The sequence below is a fragment of the Lepidochelys kempii genome, chromosome 6 (assembly GCF_965140265.1).
Source record: "Lepidochelys kempii isolate rLepKem1 chromosome 6, rLepKem1.hap2, whole genome shotgun sequence".
Taxonomy (NCBI): Eukaryota; Metazoa; Chordata; order Testudines; family Cheloniidae; genus Lepidochelys; species Lepidochelys kempii.
The window spans coordinates 63,636,501-63,653,290 of NC_133261.1; the positions used below are offsets into that span (position 1 = coordinate 63,636,501).

General features: G+C 44.0%; 1 protein-coding gene across 22 annotated transcripts in view; it reads left to right on the top strand.

Moving 5' to 3' along the window:
- Positions 1–16,790, top strand: part of GPHN (gephyrin) — a 590,200-nt gene that overhangs the window by 465,607 nt on the left and 107,803 nt on the right. For 20 of the 22 annotated variants that reach the window (XM_073348373.1, XM_073348352.1, XM_073348355.1 and 17 more), the window contains one exon: positions 9,123–9,165. In XM_073348373.1, coding sequence (XP_073204474.1) covers positions 9,123–9,165 — 43 coding nt within the window. Of the gene's footprint in view, positions 1–6,312; positions 6,376–9,122; positions 9,166–16,790 lie in introns of all 22 variants that reach the window. The other 2 variants (XM_073348374.1, XM_073348375.1) reach the window with 1 other exon arrangement.

The following is a 16,790-nucleotide window of genomic DNA, read 5'->3' on the forward strand; positions in this document are numbered from 1 at the left end:
CCTGCACGGATACAAAATTTATATCCATGGATGCAGATATCCCTGGATATAAAGTGGATATTGCAGGGCTCTAGTGACAACAAGCGAGATCAGCAGGGCCATGGCCAGCTACCGGATCAAGAACCGCAGTGGCAAAAGCATCAGCATGTTGGGCCATTGCTTGCAGGAGCCAGCATCCAGCCTGGGCAGCTCCTCCAGCAGGGCTGTACCACTCACAGCCCTTCCTACTGGAGCAGGCGCCAGGTTCACAGGTAACTGTCCCTGGTCACCCTAGTTTGTGCAAGCGGCTCACACCCTCCCAGACAGGAGATGCACATTGCTGTGTGGAAGGGACAGCTGGGTGCTTTTGCCACTGTGGTTCCCGGTCGCTGGTCATGGCCTGGCTGATCTCACTCGTTGTCGCTAGAGCCATGCAACTCCACAGATATGCACATCTGCAGATATAAATTTTGTATCCATGCATGGCTCTAACAATGGGATCTTAATCTAGTATGAAAAGGACACCACCATTTGAACCTATGGCCACTTGTCCTTTAACTCACCTCTCCATGAAGATAGCATTCCTGATCGCCATCACCTCAGCAAGAAGGATAGGAGAAGAGATAGTGGCTCTGAGGGCGCATTCCCCCTGCACAGTGTTCTTCCCTGACAAAGTCATGCTTAGACCACATCCTAAATTCACTCCCAAGGTGACTTCTGCATTTCACATGAACCAACTCATTCACCTTCCACCTTCCAGACTTCATCAGGATAATCAGGAAGCCATCCTCCATATGCTCAACATGAGGAGAGCCTTGGCCTTCTATTTGGACAGGACAAGAGTTTTTAGAAAATCTCTGAGACTCTTCCTCTTCCTTGCTGATAGGTCAAAAGACACAGCAGTTGCTGCTCAAAGCTCTCCAGTGGGTCTTGAACTGTATCAAACTCTGTTACCAGATTTGCAGTGTAACACCCCCATCTTCAATACGCGCACACTGTATAAGATCGGCCCCTCGTCTGTCGCCTTCTCCAAGGGTATCCCTATATCAGAAATCTGCAGAGCAGCTCCCTGGGCATCTGCACATACCTTTGCGAAGCACTATGCCATCTTGGTGGACTCTGCTTCAGATACCATATTCGGTGCCCCAGTAGTATCATCCATAACAGGCTCGACTCTGAATCCCCAGCCTTCGAGATGTGTGTTTTTATGGGTGCTCCGTGACCCACCCTCCTCCCCTTGACCACTGAGTTCTTGTCAGTGACTCTGTGCTAGAAAAGGAATTGAGGAGGGTACACCCGTGCAGCGCTGGGTAGCCTCGGGGCAGAGGATGACGGGGCAGCAAATGCATGGGCTGAATGGATACTACTACTAAAGTTCTCCGATCAGCAGGGCAGGGATGCAGATACCCCTAGAGTGGAGCACCCATAGGGACACACATTTTGAAGAATCATCATTTCTGCGCAAGGTGATTAACTTCCTCTTGTCCTTCAGCAACACCTTTTATCCTTGTATTATTGCATATATATTAGGCAAATAGATCCATTGCTAATGGTGAATAACAATGGTACCTCTTTTTTCTGTGTCTCTTTGGAAAGAAAAGATATTAGATCTGCTTCCATTTATATTATCCATTTCTTAAACTGGGAACTTATTCCCAAGGCATTCAGTTTTATAAAAGTAACTTCATTCAACCCTATCAAAGGCCTTTTCAGCAGTTATCTAAGAGTAGTAGAGGATTTTTTTTTATCTTGGTGAGTGTAATGTTCCTAGTACCCATATAAGATTATCTGTATTGTTTATAAATCCTATTTGGTCTCTGATAACTTAAAATTATCTCTAAGAGGTAGTCTGTTCACCAATATGTTGGTGAGAATGTTACATCTCAGTTCAATAAAGAAACTGGATTATATGATGTAAGGTTCTTTCCAGGTTTGGGAACAACAGCTCTTGTAGTTGGAAGAGGACTTACCAATTTCCCTATAAATGTTTATAATATTTTTATTGGTAACCCATCTCGATCTAGGACTTTACCATTTTTCATATCATTTATAAATACTAATTTTTTTCCTCTCTGATGAATTATTCAAGCAGAACTATGTCTAAATGAAATATGAGGAGGTTCACATTATTTAACACTAAAAACTGTCATCCTTTGTGGCTATATGGGAGTACAAGAAGTAATAAGGCTGCCCAGTCCCCTCCTAGTAACCCCAAGCAACCATATGGATCTTACAGTTTGTGACTGAGAGCACAGAACATACAGGGAAAGCACAAGGATTGCTTGCCCAGTACTCCCACTCCGGTCCCTAACAAGTGTCTCTGAGAACTATGCCTTCCCAGTGCTCCTCTTGGGGCAGCACATCTATTCGCTGTCCCATACTCCGGACTTTACCTCAAGGCACAATCTAGCTCATAATTTTTATTTTTCTAATACAAAAATAACTTTTGTAAATATTTTTATAATATGAAAAAACATCTCCCATTTTTTTTGCCTCTCTTCATTCCTAACCATGCGTGGACGATTATGTTGATAGTTTGCTTTTCTTTTAGCTTTCTGCTTAACAGTTTATCCCCTTTATTCCCTTTTGTCCCTCTTTTCACAGAATAATTGTTTTGTATATCTGAAGAGCTTTTTCTGTTTTATCATTTAGCAAGGTGTTTAGCTTGCAACTTAAGTTGATGCATTTTTGTAGGATTTTGTTTGAACTATTTTTTTAATGATATGATTTTTGGTTTTGCATCTCGTGTACCAGTTGCAATCTATCTTGTAGTCTCACTTTTTCAACGGAGAGACTATTAATAAAATGACCTCTCATAACTGCTTTATTTGCAAAGAAAGACCCCTTAGTATGTAATCTTTGTTGTTATGTTCAAAATATGAGAAGATTTTTTAAATGACTGCTCTGTCTGGATCTTGTAACAGGAAACAATTCAGTGTGCCAATCTGTTTGGAGAATGATTTCTTCCCCACCCTTCAAATTAAATGTTAGTTTGGTTGGAACAAGAGCTGACCATGTAATTCTATGTTTATAGTTTGTTGGAAGACAATGTTAGTGATCAAAATTCAGTCTATCATCATATAAAGTTTATGTGGATGAGAATAAAATGAGAACATATAAAACTATCATCTGTTTATAAAGATCTAGATTTGTATCTCTCTTTTGTTTAGTGTCTGCTCTTTCTAATCTAGCATTCAATGTTAAAATAATATCCTAAAATTATTTCTCCTTCTTGGAAGGAATCTAGAAGCCTAAAGAATTTCTTTTTAAAATCTTTTTGCTTTTGGGATATACCAAGCTGATTGTAACTTTTTTGTCATTTAAATCTCCTTTGAGGATAATAAATCTATAATCAATAATTGTAATTTGATCTATTATTGGGAATTATTATTATGGGAAAAGAGCATATTCCTCTTTTTAAGGTTTGTTAGAGAATAATAGATTTGCCCCAACCATATTTCCTTGAAGTCACTTTTATTTTGTCTCTCTTTTAAATGTATTTCCGTTATACAGATAAAGGATTTTCTTTAGTTTTGTACTGCCTTTGGCTCCAATTAAGTGCTGTCCTGAATGGGGATGCTTTCCTAAATATCAAGGCCTGTGCATCTCTTATCCACATTATGTAATGTTACCATGTTACCAAAATGTTACCATTTTATATATATATTTGCCGTGTGTATGGGTAACCTATTTAGACAAAATTCTTTTATATTTTATTTTAATTCAACAAAAACAATTATAGTTTTCTCTGTTATTTTGAATAGGTTTAAAATAAAAAACAAAATATTTTCTAAAACCATCAAATCCTAGTATATTACTCTGATACTTTCTTCATTTGATTTTATGTTCCGTGACCTTATGCATAATATCCTACAATAATAGTCCAAAACCATTATGGTTTACAAAGTTATAACATAGTGCTGGGATATTTGTTATAAAATGCTGTGATTTTATGATGTTTAATTGTGGGGCAAGGAGAAATTTTTTGCGAAGGGACAGCAGAGTATACTCCAGAGCTCCTAAAAATAAGATAATGATATCTTTAATACCAATGCAAAGTAGACAGGTCTTCAGTATTGGAGGGATCATCCAAAATATCCACACAGTAAATTGTGTGGAACTGCGATCATATAATTACTAATTGTAGGTAAGTATGACGAGAAAAATTTGAAAGTTAGCAGAATTTGAACAGCCATGCAGTAGTATGTACTAAAGCTTGAGTGGTGCTAAGGTTCTTCTTGCCACTCATGTGCTGCTGACAGTCTGATACTGAAAAGTGATTTGAATGTATTGGAGGTTTTGTATTCCAAGAGTGGATTATACACAATTTATCCACTCTGCCTATTTCATGAAACAGATGGAAAAAGGCAGCAACAGTATACTGCACCAGATCTCTCTCAGAGTACAGCTGGTTTCTACACAACTGTTGAAGTGTCAGGGAAAGGTGATGAGAGTTCCACACTAACTTATAGCCATGACTTGTAGTACTTGTAGAACACACTGAAAATAATCTTTTCCTTACTTCTTAAATGAGTCTGACATTTATAGGGCAGTTAAAGGAAGACAGTTCTCAAATTCATAACTGCTGCTGTGCTTCACATGTCCTGCTTCCTTCATTGCAACTTGGCTAACCCATTCCCTTCCTGTTGGGTTTCTGCTGGTGGTTCCACATTCTGCATGCTGTCTTAATAGTGGAATATGCTTTCCCGTAACTAGATTATCGGTTAGCCTCCTATGCTCCTCTGTGTTCTTGAGAAATGGGTTCTTTCTAGTGCTGGTGGTAAAATCATGTGTTTTAATGTTACGAATTCTTCATGTTGCAATAAACCTCAATTGAAATGTTTCCCCATAAGACTTAGCTTTTCATATTTGGCTGGAAACTCTTCATGTTTGTGTAGCCATTCATTTTACGATAATCTATGGCTTTTAACTACCTCCCATAATGAAGAGCTGATTTTATACTCTGTTCTAAATCTTGTTATGAAGTATAAAAGGTAAGTAAATTCTCTAACCATTCCTAAAGATTGTGGTCATGTAGTAAAGGCTTCTCTTTCCTCTTTTATTTATTTTACTTTTACTTCACTTGTAACATGAGCTTTTCTTCATTTCATTTTCTATTTTACTTGTAAAGATACCCTTATAGATGCTAAGATTTGCCACAAGTGATTTCATGTCTCAGACCAGTCATGATTGATAGAGATTGTCAGCAGGTTTCTTGTTTTTACCATTTCCTCTGTTTATTTTAATTTAAAATGCTTTGTTTCGCATAGCGTTTGGTGCTTACGCCCATGGGAACAAGGCTTACTCTGCATTACAAGGCAATACAATTATGATTTAAATATAATAAAATCCTATGGACGTAAAGGTCAGGGCAGTGGATTGTGGATGCTCTGCTTTCTGATTGTTCCCTCCTGAGCCACCCTGGGGAATGATATTGGATGAGATCCCAATTTATTCAGAGCTTCTCTGCCAAAATATATTGGCAGCTAGGGGAATGTAGACCGAAGAGAAATCAGATTTCCTGTGATATGGGAGACAGGCACAGGTTACTATCTCTGGAGCAGCCTGTGAGTGAGGGAAGAATTACAGTTGTTCCAAAACCATCTGTCCCAGCAAGTCATGATATGGTGTATGATGGTACACTAGAATATTTACTTCAGGGTTATATGATTTTAAAAATCATGTAACCCTGATTTACATACAGATTTAAAAAATATCACAGGTACAAAACATATACAAATGATAAAATATGAAAAGACAATTTACACAAAGCTCTAAAGTAGGTTTGGGCTATCAAACACTATTTTTGACAAGTAAAATAATTTTTAATAGAACAATATTCAAAAAATGAAACAGCCTATGAATGTGCAATATACAGTAAATTGGAGAATTGGCTAACTGATTAATCCTTCAGCTGTGTTGAAGCACAGTTTGTATTCAGCAGCTATGAGCCTAGGATTGGAAATGATCAAGTCTAGTTGAGTGTTTTTTTCACAGTTATGGATTCCTCTTCTACATCTGCTTTTAAAATTTGTGGAAAACAAATTATTTCCCACAGTGCATATTTTGCTAATCAGGTGAGTGATAAAGGATAAACATTAGATCACCATGAGACACTGCAAAGCACAGTTTAGCTTTGTCATTTGAAGTCCTCTGTGCTCATAGAATAAAAAAAATACCTCCAAGAGCTATGTTTGAAGCCAGCTGTCTTTTGTTGCCATTGTCATCTGGACGTTGTAAGAGTGGTATTCTGTCAGCACATTTTTTATATTAGATCTGCAAGTCTCAGCTGCTCTTTGCATTATAAATTTCTTGTTTTTGTTCATACACTAGCTCCACTATAGATTGGAAGGGCTTAAAGATGAACTCAGGAGGAATAGAGGCTACGACTCGAGAGTAACTATTATTGCTCAAAGGAGTTGGTTTTCATTCGCAAACATTGCTTTGCGCTATGGGTTTCGGCTCCTTCTGTTCCCACACTTTGTTGAAGACTCTCTCTTGACTTGTCCACTAACATTTTTCCTCTCTCTAGTAGCTTTTATCTGTGTCCTTTGAGTCATATTTTTACTTAGTTTGTTTTATTAGATTGTTTCTATAGTGTTTGTGTGGGTTTTTTTGTTTGTTTTTTTCTTTAGGACTGTGTTGTTGTTTCACTAGGTTTCATTCCAAAGTTTGCTGAATTTCTTGATTATTTTGCAACAGGCCCATTCTTTGTTCTCTCTTTGCATATGGTTTTCAATGAGAAATAGCATAGCCTCTTCAATTTTAAATAATATCCTATGCAGATAGGCCCATCTCTCCTTTTGCATAGTACATTTTGCATTTTCCTCAACTGTGACCCACTCACCCATCCAGCCCTCCCTCTCTCTCTCTCTCTCTCTTGCTCTCATATATACCATTATACCTTCCTTTTTGGTCCAGAATTGCTCTTCGAAGAGAAACATTTTCCTCTTCCAATGAGATTTTATTTTATCATGTACCTGAAAAATGGAAGAACAACTCTGGACCAAATCAGGGCATCACTGACATTTTGGAGTTTACCTGTGTAGTATTTTTGACGGGAAGGAGGGTGGTTTTAATTTTTAAACATAACAGTTTTTTTTCAGGGAAGAACAACCATAATCCACTCTAAGTTGCAACATTACCATCATAAATTTTTTCATTACAATGAGTAGACTGTTATGCTGTAGAATCCAACTTGTTGTGTGAATATGCGTTTGGGGCAAGCTGCTGTGGAATGAAAGAAAGAGGTTTAGAAAACAAGGAATGATTAGTTTCAGACTTAAAAGATGGCTCTAGTCTGAAAAGAGACTGAAAAATGGCACTTTGGAGTTCCACATTTATCACTCATAAATAATTTCCAGATCATGTGTGCTCAGTTTGCAGGCAGATATTTGTCTAGTTCCCACCCCCACAAACTCAACCTCAGATCTGAAAGTTAAGCTGGTCTCTTTCCTTCCTACCCTTCCTTCTTCAACACTAAAAAAGGTTTTACAAGGATTATGATGCCCTCAATGACACCTATGCAACCCTATTGCTGTAAATAGGTTTGCATGGGTGTAATTTATTGGCTTGTACTTGAAGTCTTAGTGAACAATTCTGTTGAAGGAGCACATGAAGGAAAAGGATCCAGCTCACACTTCTCGCACTTTCATAGGGCTTGTCTTCCCTTCAAAGTTAATTTGAGTTATAACTAGTATTGTCTCTAACTTGAGTCCCATCCACACACAAAAACCTTGAACTAAAGTTTGATGGTGCTTTTTAACTTTTAACAGCTGGCTGGCCTGGGGGTATAGGCCACAGCTCGAGTTAAGACAACTCATCAACTACTAATCCAATTACTCTGTGCAGCTCAAGTGTCATTTCACAGTGTGACTTTCTGACTCAAGCAAGACTGAGAAAAGTTAACTCAAGTTATCTACGCTCAAGTTAACTCTGCAGTGAAGATATATCCTATATTGCATTGGCTTTGCAGGGCTAACAATAGTTGAAAACCAAAACTTCTGTTAGTCTCCATAGTAAGCAGATATGACTCTACTCAGACATGATTCACCACTGTTACTTCAATATTACACCAGTTTGAGTCTATTGACTTTACTGGAGTCACACCAGGATAAAACTGGAGTAACACAGTGGGAATCAGGTACACAAGGAGTAGATCTATTGATTAGGAAGATGGTGTTTTTACACAATCACTTTCCAAAGTAGATCTACATTATAAAAAGCATATTCATAGATTCATAGATACTAAAGTCAGAAGGGACCATTATGATCATCTAGTCTGACCTCCTGCACAACGCAGGCCACCAGAATTTCACCCACCCACTCCTGCGAAAAACCTCTCATCTATGTCTGAGCTATTGAAGTCCTCAAATTGTGGTTTAAAGACTTCAAGGAGCAGAGAATCCTCCAGCAAGTGACCCGTGCCCTATGCTACAGAGGAAGGCGAAAAACCTCCAAGGCCTCTTCCAATCTGCCCTGGAGGAAAATTCCTTCCTGACCCCAAATATGGCGATCAGCTAAACCCTAAAGCATATTAGGCATAGTACTTTTCTAAACTAGACTTAAACAGCTGAACAAATTCATCTGTCTCCAGCCAGAAGATGTTTGTGCAGCTGTGAAGCAGAATTGATAAATGTTTTCACAATCACCACATTCTAACTTGTTAGCATTTTTAATTTCTCTCTACGAAACCTCAGCAGCCCCACTGACAGCAGCAATAATCAAGTCTTCAAGCAGATTATGTTAATACAGGCATATTGTTGTTCTGGTCTGCACATAAAACACAAGGACTTAGGTTCAGGATCACTGTGGTCACAATTATATACCATGAACTTGGAATTTAATGTAAAATTGAAGTTTAATATGTATCTTTGAAAGCTGTATATTCATTTCTTAACCTAAAAATCTGTCCTTTAGGCTGGCTTGTTTGCGTTTTTTAATTGCTTATATCAGATTCAGACTGTCAACCAGTAAGTTTCTGCTTGAATATATGTATCCTATATATACACTATATAAAATTGTTAAGGTGTCAAATATTTAGAGCCTCTGACTCTAGATCCCAGGAGCTTGCCCATTAAATCGCCACATCTTGCTGTGCCTGTTAACTACTGTAGCTCATAGAGTCTGTGCTCTCTTCGCAGGTCCAGTCCAGGTGCAGCAGCAAGGAGAACATCCTCAGAGCCAGTAAGTATTGCTGCCTCCCTGATGTACTCTTGAACCATGACTCCCATTTTAGTTAGGAAGTGGGAGAACAAGTTAGAATAATATTTTGATGGTGTGGAAAGTGAAGAACAAGGGAGGGTTCATATGACTTTACAGCAGGAATAGAAAAAAAAATAGGACAATGAAATTCAATCCGAAAAGAAAAAAAAAAGAGAAAACATTAGCAGCTTTCACCTTTCTAAAATAGCAGTTAGAGTCTGTGTTAATAGGTATTTTCCTCTTAATTCTTTCCCCCCGGATATTTCTCTTAGTGACATTAGAGTCTAAGCTATGTATAGTGTGATAAATGATATACACCCCATCATAGTGCAGTTCCTGCCTGGGCTTTTATCCCCTTTCTTTGGAGTCACCAGCCCACCTGTTGATCACTGCACCTTGGGGGATGTACGTGCATTTAATGCATTTCACAGGAGAAAAGAATCAACACACAAAGATAATGGGAAGGTAAATATCCATGATTTTCACCTTTGAGCTTGAAGTATTTTAAGAAATGCTGAGCTAGATGAGGGAAAAAATTAGGTGTCAGATTCAAAAAAGAGGATTTACACAAATGAACTCTTTCTACAAATAGAGTTTGTAACCTTCCAGGTTAAAGACCTCTCTCTTCATGTGCCCCGAAAATTTAACCTACCTTAAACGTATTACACTCTGCATAGGAAGTTGGTTTAGTGGTCAAAACAGAAGATGGGTAGTCAGGTCTCCTGAGTTCTGTTGCCAGCTCTCCACCTGATTAGCTGAGTGGCCTTAGGCAAATCACTTGACTTCTCTTACTCAAAGTATTCATTTCTGGAATGAATACAGCATTATTTTATCATGTAGGATGTTGTGGGATGTAAATAGCTGTCTTTAAAAGCACTTTGAGATACTCAAAGTGGAAGATGATTTGTGAGGGCTGAAGCTTATTATTTTTTTATTTGTTATCATCATCTAAGTTTTATAAAAAAAAGAAATCTACTATTCCATACCTGAGCATTAAAAAACAAAATCTTTATAAGTTGGTCTTGTCCATGGACATAACAGGAATTTAAGATTTCTGCTTTTAAATATCTGACATATCTGAAAGAAAAAGAAAAATCAGTGCTAAGAAGAAATACGGGTTAAAAAATGATAGCTCTGTATGTTTCCTTCCTCTTTTATGCCTTAGCATTATGAAAGGTTACTGTAGACCCAGAAGAGGTAATATTTTGTTTTGGTTTGTGTCTTTATGGGGGGGTTTGCAAAATTAGGGACTGCTGTTTCATCTGTGATGTTTAAAAATTTGCAAGATGGGTGGATTTCCTCCCTCCCGCTTTAAAAAAAAAAGAATATTTGTAATTTAGAGACATTTCCCCTCTAGATTTTTAACAGATCATTTTGGACATTTGACATAAAAAAGCAAATTGACAGCTATCTGACACCATGGTTTGAATTCCATAGAATTATGTATATCTTCATTTCCAGAGAATTCTCACAGTTATGTGGGTGCCATTCAAAAATTTGGACACTGAGTATACATTAAGTGTGGCACTCCAGGGGTTCTAGGAAGTGAAATTGTGGCATCTAAAGTATTTATCAATAACTTTTATAAAACAGAAAACCTCAGAAACCCTGAAAACATGTTTACTAGAATGACTAGAAAATACATGGTGTGCTTGTATTGTCTCTCTCTGTTAAGTAGTTATCCTTGTTTAGAGGCACATTTTAATCTTACCCTTATTTTATAGTTTAAAAGAAAAAAGGAACAGAAAATCACAACTCAAAACACAGTCATCCAATGAAGGTTTGATGGGACCCCCCGCTTCTTTTCAGGATTTGCCTTCAAATAGTCCATGGTTCCCATGATCTCACAGGAGCTGTTCATCCCTTCTAACAGGAGCTCCTCCGAGCAGTCTCCAAGCTGCAGACAGGCTTCTCTCACATTGGGAGCCTGGGCAGGGCTGAAATGGAGTAGATCTCCTTTTAACTTCCCCTCTCCATGCCTAACATTGCTGCGGGTGAAATGCAGGCAGTGCTAACTAGGTCCACAGTCTCTCATTAACCCTGTCAGTGGGACCTATCTGCCCCATCACTATGAGGAAAAATGTTTTACTCCTGTTAACCCTGCAATTAATACAGCTATAGAAGAGCAAGCTGGATTCTATTTTGCTTTGCACACCATCAGAAAACTGTCAGCTAAATTCAGCTTGCAGAATCACTAATCTTTATTCCCAGTGATGGTTTCAGAGGTGGAAAGAGCCCAGCTGGATTCTCAGATCCCAGGAGCAGTTTGTGGTGCAGATAGTTAGAAAAATCATCTTTTTGACTTTCACGTTAAACATATTTGATCTAAAATCACTACGAGAGAGTATATTAGAATATATATACAGTTGTATTTCAGAATATAAGCACACTTTAAAAAATCATATATTTTATTTTTGTGGAACATGTAACATGAAAGTGAAGCACACTGTACATTGCATTAAAACCATGCACTATTTGCCAGATATCTGGTGTTCTCGGTGTGTTGGAATCCAGCAGATACAGGAATTGGATCCAATCAGTGGACAACATGTTACCTTTTCCTCTTGGGACCGATCACATGACTTCAGCTTGCATTTAATTGTAAAGATCAGCAAGTAGATGAGCATGAGGGGAAGGGTGAGGAAACCTAACCCTAACCTAAGGTGAATATAGCTGAACTGCTCAGTAATAGCAACCACAATGTAATTAAATTTAACATTCATTTGGAGGATGAGAAATACCAAAGAAGCTCACCACCGTAGCATTTAACTTCAAAAGGGAGAATGACACAAAAATGAGGAAGCTACTTAAACAGAAATTAAAAGGAACAGTCACAGAACTGAAATGCCTACAAGCTGCATGGAAACTTCTTAAAACCACTATAATAGAGGCTCAAATTAAATGTATACTCCTGTAGGGAGCCAGGGTGGCTTCCCTCCGAACCACAGGGTAAAGAGCAACCCTCTCAGCCTGAGTGGGCGGGCCCAGACCAAGCTTACCCCGGAAGGGGAGGGGTAGAACAGGAAGTACAAAGGGCAGGGCCCTTTGCCAAGTGAGGGCAGCATCAGGGAGGGAAACAGACAAAGGCTGCTAGCTGTTCCCTCCAGACCCTGCTGCCGACCCAGGGGAGGCCCTGGGCCAGGAGAAACCTGACCTGGAGGAAGGACTGAGGCGACCAGGACTGCCAGCTGCCGAGTACCCGGAGGGGCCAGGCTGTAACCCGGGCCAGCGTGAGCCTGACACAGAGCGGGAGCTGGAGCTGGAGCTGCCAGCAGCTGAATACCCGGATGAGCTGGAGGGACCGGAGAGGCCCACTTGAGAGACCAGGTTGGAAGTAGCCCAGGGGCAGAACTGCACAGTGTGGTGGGCATATTTGATCAGCATGGCGCGGACGGTTCCCCGGTGACCCAGCGGCGGTAGCCTGAGTGGGCGGGGCCAGACCAAGCAGTACCCTCTCGCCCTGCCACTGTCAGGGCCCTGGGCTGGAACGCAGTGGAATTGGGTGGGCCTGCGTTCCCTTACCCCGGCCAACCTGCTTTGGGTAGCAGAATCCCAAATGCCACTGACTCGTGCCAGCGCTCCCCTGCCTGAGGGGCGCACCGCAGACTCGTGCCGGCGCTCCCCTGCCTGAGGGGCGCGCTACAGACTCTGGCCAGTGCTCCCCTGCCTCAGGGGCACGCTGCAGACTTGTGCTGGCACTCCCCTGCCTGAGGTGTGCGCCGCAGACTCTGGCCAGCACACCTCCGCTAATTCCCCAGTGACCGAAAGGGGTGACTAAGGCCTGCCAGTGGGACAGTAGCTCTCCATTGCCCCCTAGAGGCTCAGTGGACTGATTGAAACCTGTCACGAGTGTTGGAGAATGCGGGCACCAGTCCCTATCCCTGCAGGAAGGGATTAGAGCGAGGAGGCCTCTGAAGCTCCCCTAATTGAAAGATGGAGATGGAAAGGCTTATCCAGTTCCTGGCTGAGAGCCAGCAACAGCAGCAGCACCAACTCGTACAGCAGCTGTGTGCCCACCAGCAGCAGGTGCTTCAAACCTTGGGGGCTCCGCACCACGAACAACAAACCCAATGCTTCCAGTAGCTTGCAACCCTGTGGCTGGGCCACGGCGGGGCTCAACCAGAGAGGGCAGCCACCCCAACCCCTCCTGCCCCACCGATCCGTCTGGCCAAGATGGGGCCTGAGGATGATCCAGAGGCCTATTTGGTGACCTTCGAGCGGGTTGCCTCAGTGGCCGGTTGGGCATCTGACCAATGGGTGACCCTCCTCGCCCCATATCTGACGGGGCCTGCCCAGAAAGCTTACCGTGGACTCCCAGATGATGAGGCCCGCATTTACGCTCAAGTGAAAACAGCTATCTTGGATGCCTTCGACATGACCCCGGAGACATTTCGGCGACGGTTTCGGGAAAAGGTCTATCCACTAGGCGCCAGACCCTGGGCTGTGGCCCAGGAACTAAAGGACGCAGGTGGCTGATGGCTACAACCCGAGCATCGAACAGCGGCTGAGGTGACTGAACAGGTCGTCCTCGAACAATTCGTGCACATCCTCCCGACCCAGGGGAGGGTATGGGTGTTGCGGTGCGGCCACAAAGTCTGAGCGCGGCCGTCATGCTTATGGAGGACTTTCTAGAGGCAGAGGCCCCAATAGGACTGGCAGCCCGCCCCCCAAACTCTGGACCCAGTGCACAGAAACTTGAAAGGAGGTCCACCTCCCAAGCCGACGCACCACACCGTATCCGACAACCAGATGGCGGCAGGACCGATATTCCCCGACGCCCCGAGTCCCCACCGCGCTCCACCTCTAGATACTTAACCCGAGCACCAGGCCCCAGCCAACCCTGCAGCCCCACCGGTGCACCCATGCGGCTGGGGCGTCCAGAGGTAGGACCTTGCTTTCGGTGTGGCAAGTACGGGCATCTGCAACAGGGCTGTCCTGCAATGGACTGCAACTTTGGCCTGGTGTGCATCAGGGAGCAACGGGCCCGTCCGCCCTCCTTGGCCAAACTGACAGCCCCCATGGAAGTCGCCGGGACCCACGTTGTTGGTCTAGTTGATTCGGGCTGTGGGCAGACCCTTGTCCGCCAGGCGCTCTTCCTGGACACCGAGCAGCCCATTGGGGAAGTACGGATTCAGTGCATACACGGAGACGTGAAATCGTACCCCACAGTTCAGGTCCCCACCATGGTGAACGGAGCAACTCAGTTAATGAGTGTGGCAGTGGCATCATCTCTCGCCTATCCAGTTATTCTGGGCCGCGACTGGCCAGACTTCGTCGAGGTGTTTCGATCCCTACCGACCGAGGAGGCGTTCGAGGGAGCTCCACCTGAGATGAAGACAGGCCCCGACTCGAGGTCAGATCCCGGAGTTGCCCCAGTTCCCACACCCGGGCAGGACGGCCTGGAAACAGCTGGCCCCCCTCCTGACCTGGTGGACTTTAGCCGAGATCAAAGGGAGGACCCTATGCTCCGGTTTGCCTATGTGTAGCTGGCCCGGGTGGATGGTGAGGTCGTGGAGGCCTAGGTTTGAACTCAGTCATGAGCAGCTCTACTGCGTTGATTGAGACCCCCAGACCCAAGAGGTCCGGACCCAACTCGTGGTTCCCCGCATTCATCGTCGGGCTCTCCTGAAGCTTGCACATGACATCCCGGCTGCAGGCCATTTAGGCCAGGAAAAAACAGTGGTTTGGGTCCTGGCCAGGTTCTTCTGGCCCAGCGTCCACCATGAGGTGAAGGATTACTGTGTGTCGTGCCCGGACTGCCAACATGCAGCCCCGGCAGGGGTACGGAAGGCCCCCCTGGTCCCTTTACCAGTCGTAGGTGTACCATTTGAGTGAGTAGTGATGGACCTGGTGGGGTCATTTCCAAAGAGTAAGGTGGGCCATCAATACATCCTTGTCCTGTTGGACTACGCCACCCGCTTCCCCAAGGCCGTCCCCTTAAGAAGTATCACCGCCCACACTATTGCTGCGGAGCTCGTGAAGATTTTCACAAGGGTGGGCCTCCCACGGGAGATACTCACTGATCAAGGGACCAACTTCATTTCTAAGCTGTTCCGTCAGGTATGTGCCCTATTAGGGATTAAGAAACTGCAGACCTCGGTCTACCATCCCCAGACTGACAGATTGGTCGAACGTTTTAACCAGACCCTGAAGGGAATGTTGCGGCGTTTCCCCACCCAGGACCTCTGCCAGTGGGACCAACTGCTCCCTCCTTTACTAATGGCAATTCGAGAAGTCCCACAGGCGTCCACGAAGTTCTCCCCGTTTGAGCTCCTCTATGGGTGGCGACCCCGCGGGGTGTTGGACCTCTTGAGGGAGACTTGGGAACACAACCCGTCTGCAACGCAGGGTCTCTTACAATATGTCTTACAGCTGCAGGGGCGGCTGGTGCGGGCGGGCAAGCTCGCGAAGGAGAACTTAAATACAGCCCAAAGAGCCCAGGAGCAGCACTACAATCGGGGAACCCAGGCTCGATCATTTGGGCCAGGGAACCAAGTACTTCTCCTGCTCCCCTCAGCGGAATCAAAGCTTTTTGCCCGCTGGCAGGGTCCATATGAGGTCCTCCACCGGGTAGGGCCTGTCACCTACGAAATCCAGCAACCTGGTCGCGGTAAGGAAAAACAGATTTACCATGTAAACCTCTTAAAACCCTGGCAGGAACGGGAAGGACTACTAGTTGCCCTGTACCCCCCCGAACCGGACCTGGGGCCCCAACCGCCAGAGGAGTCAGATAATGGTGAACCCCAGCTAGCAGAGACACTCACAGTCGAGCAGCAAGAACAGGCCTTCTGCTTAGTAAGGGCATTCCCCAAGACATTCACCACGAAACCCGGGCGGACTATGCTCGCCTACCATGTGATCCAGACTGAACCCGGGGTGGTGGTCCGAGAGACAATCCGGCCATTGCCTAGGTGAATGCAGGAGGCCGTAGAGGTGGAAGTCCAGGCCATGTTGTATCTGGGTGTTACTGAGCACTCCCAGAGCGAGGGGCGGAGCCCCATCGTCCTCGTACCAAAGCTGGATGGGAGCCAGAGGTTTTGCATTGACTTCCGGAGGGTAAACGCCATTTCAAAATTTGACGCCTATCCAATGCCCCGCATCGATGAGCTCCTCGACCGGCTCGGGGAGGCCTGTTATATCACCACTTTTGATCTCACAAAGGGGTACTGGCAGATCCCCTTGGATCCCAGGTCCAAGAAGACAGCATTTGCCACCCCTTCAGGGTTGTACCATTTCACCCGGATACCTTTTGGCCTCCATGGGGCCCCGGCAACCTTCCAGCGTTTGATGGATCGGATTTTGCAACCACACACAAAATATGCTGCGGCCTACTTGGACGATGTGGTCATCTATGGCAATAACTGGGAGGAACATCTTAACCAAGTAGCAGCTGTCTTCCGGGACCTCCACACAGCCGGGCTTACGGCCAATCCAAAAAAATGCCAAATCGGGCAGGAGGAAATCACTTACCTGGGGTACACCTTGGGCCGGGGACAGGTACGCCCCCTCATCGGGAAAGTCCAAGCCCTCCAGGAATGTCCAGCGCCGACCACGAAGAGGCAGGTGCGTCAATTCTTGGGCTTAGCTGGTTATTACCGGCGGTTTGT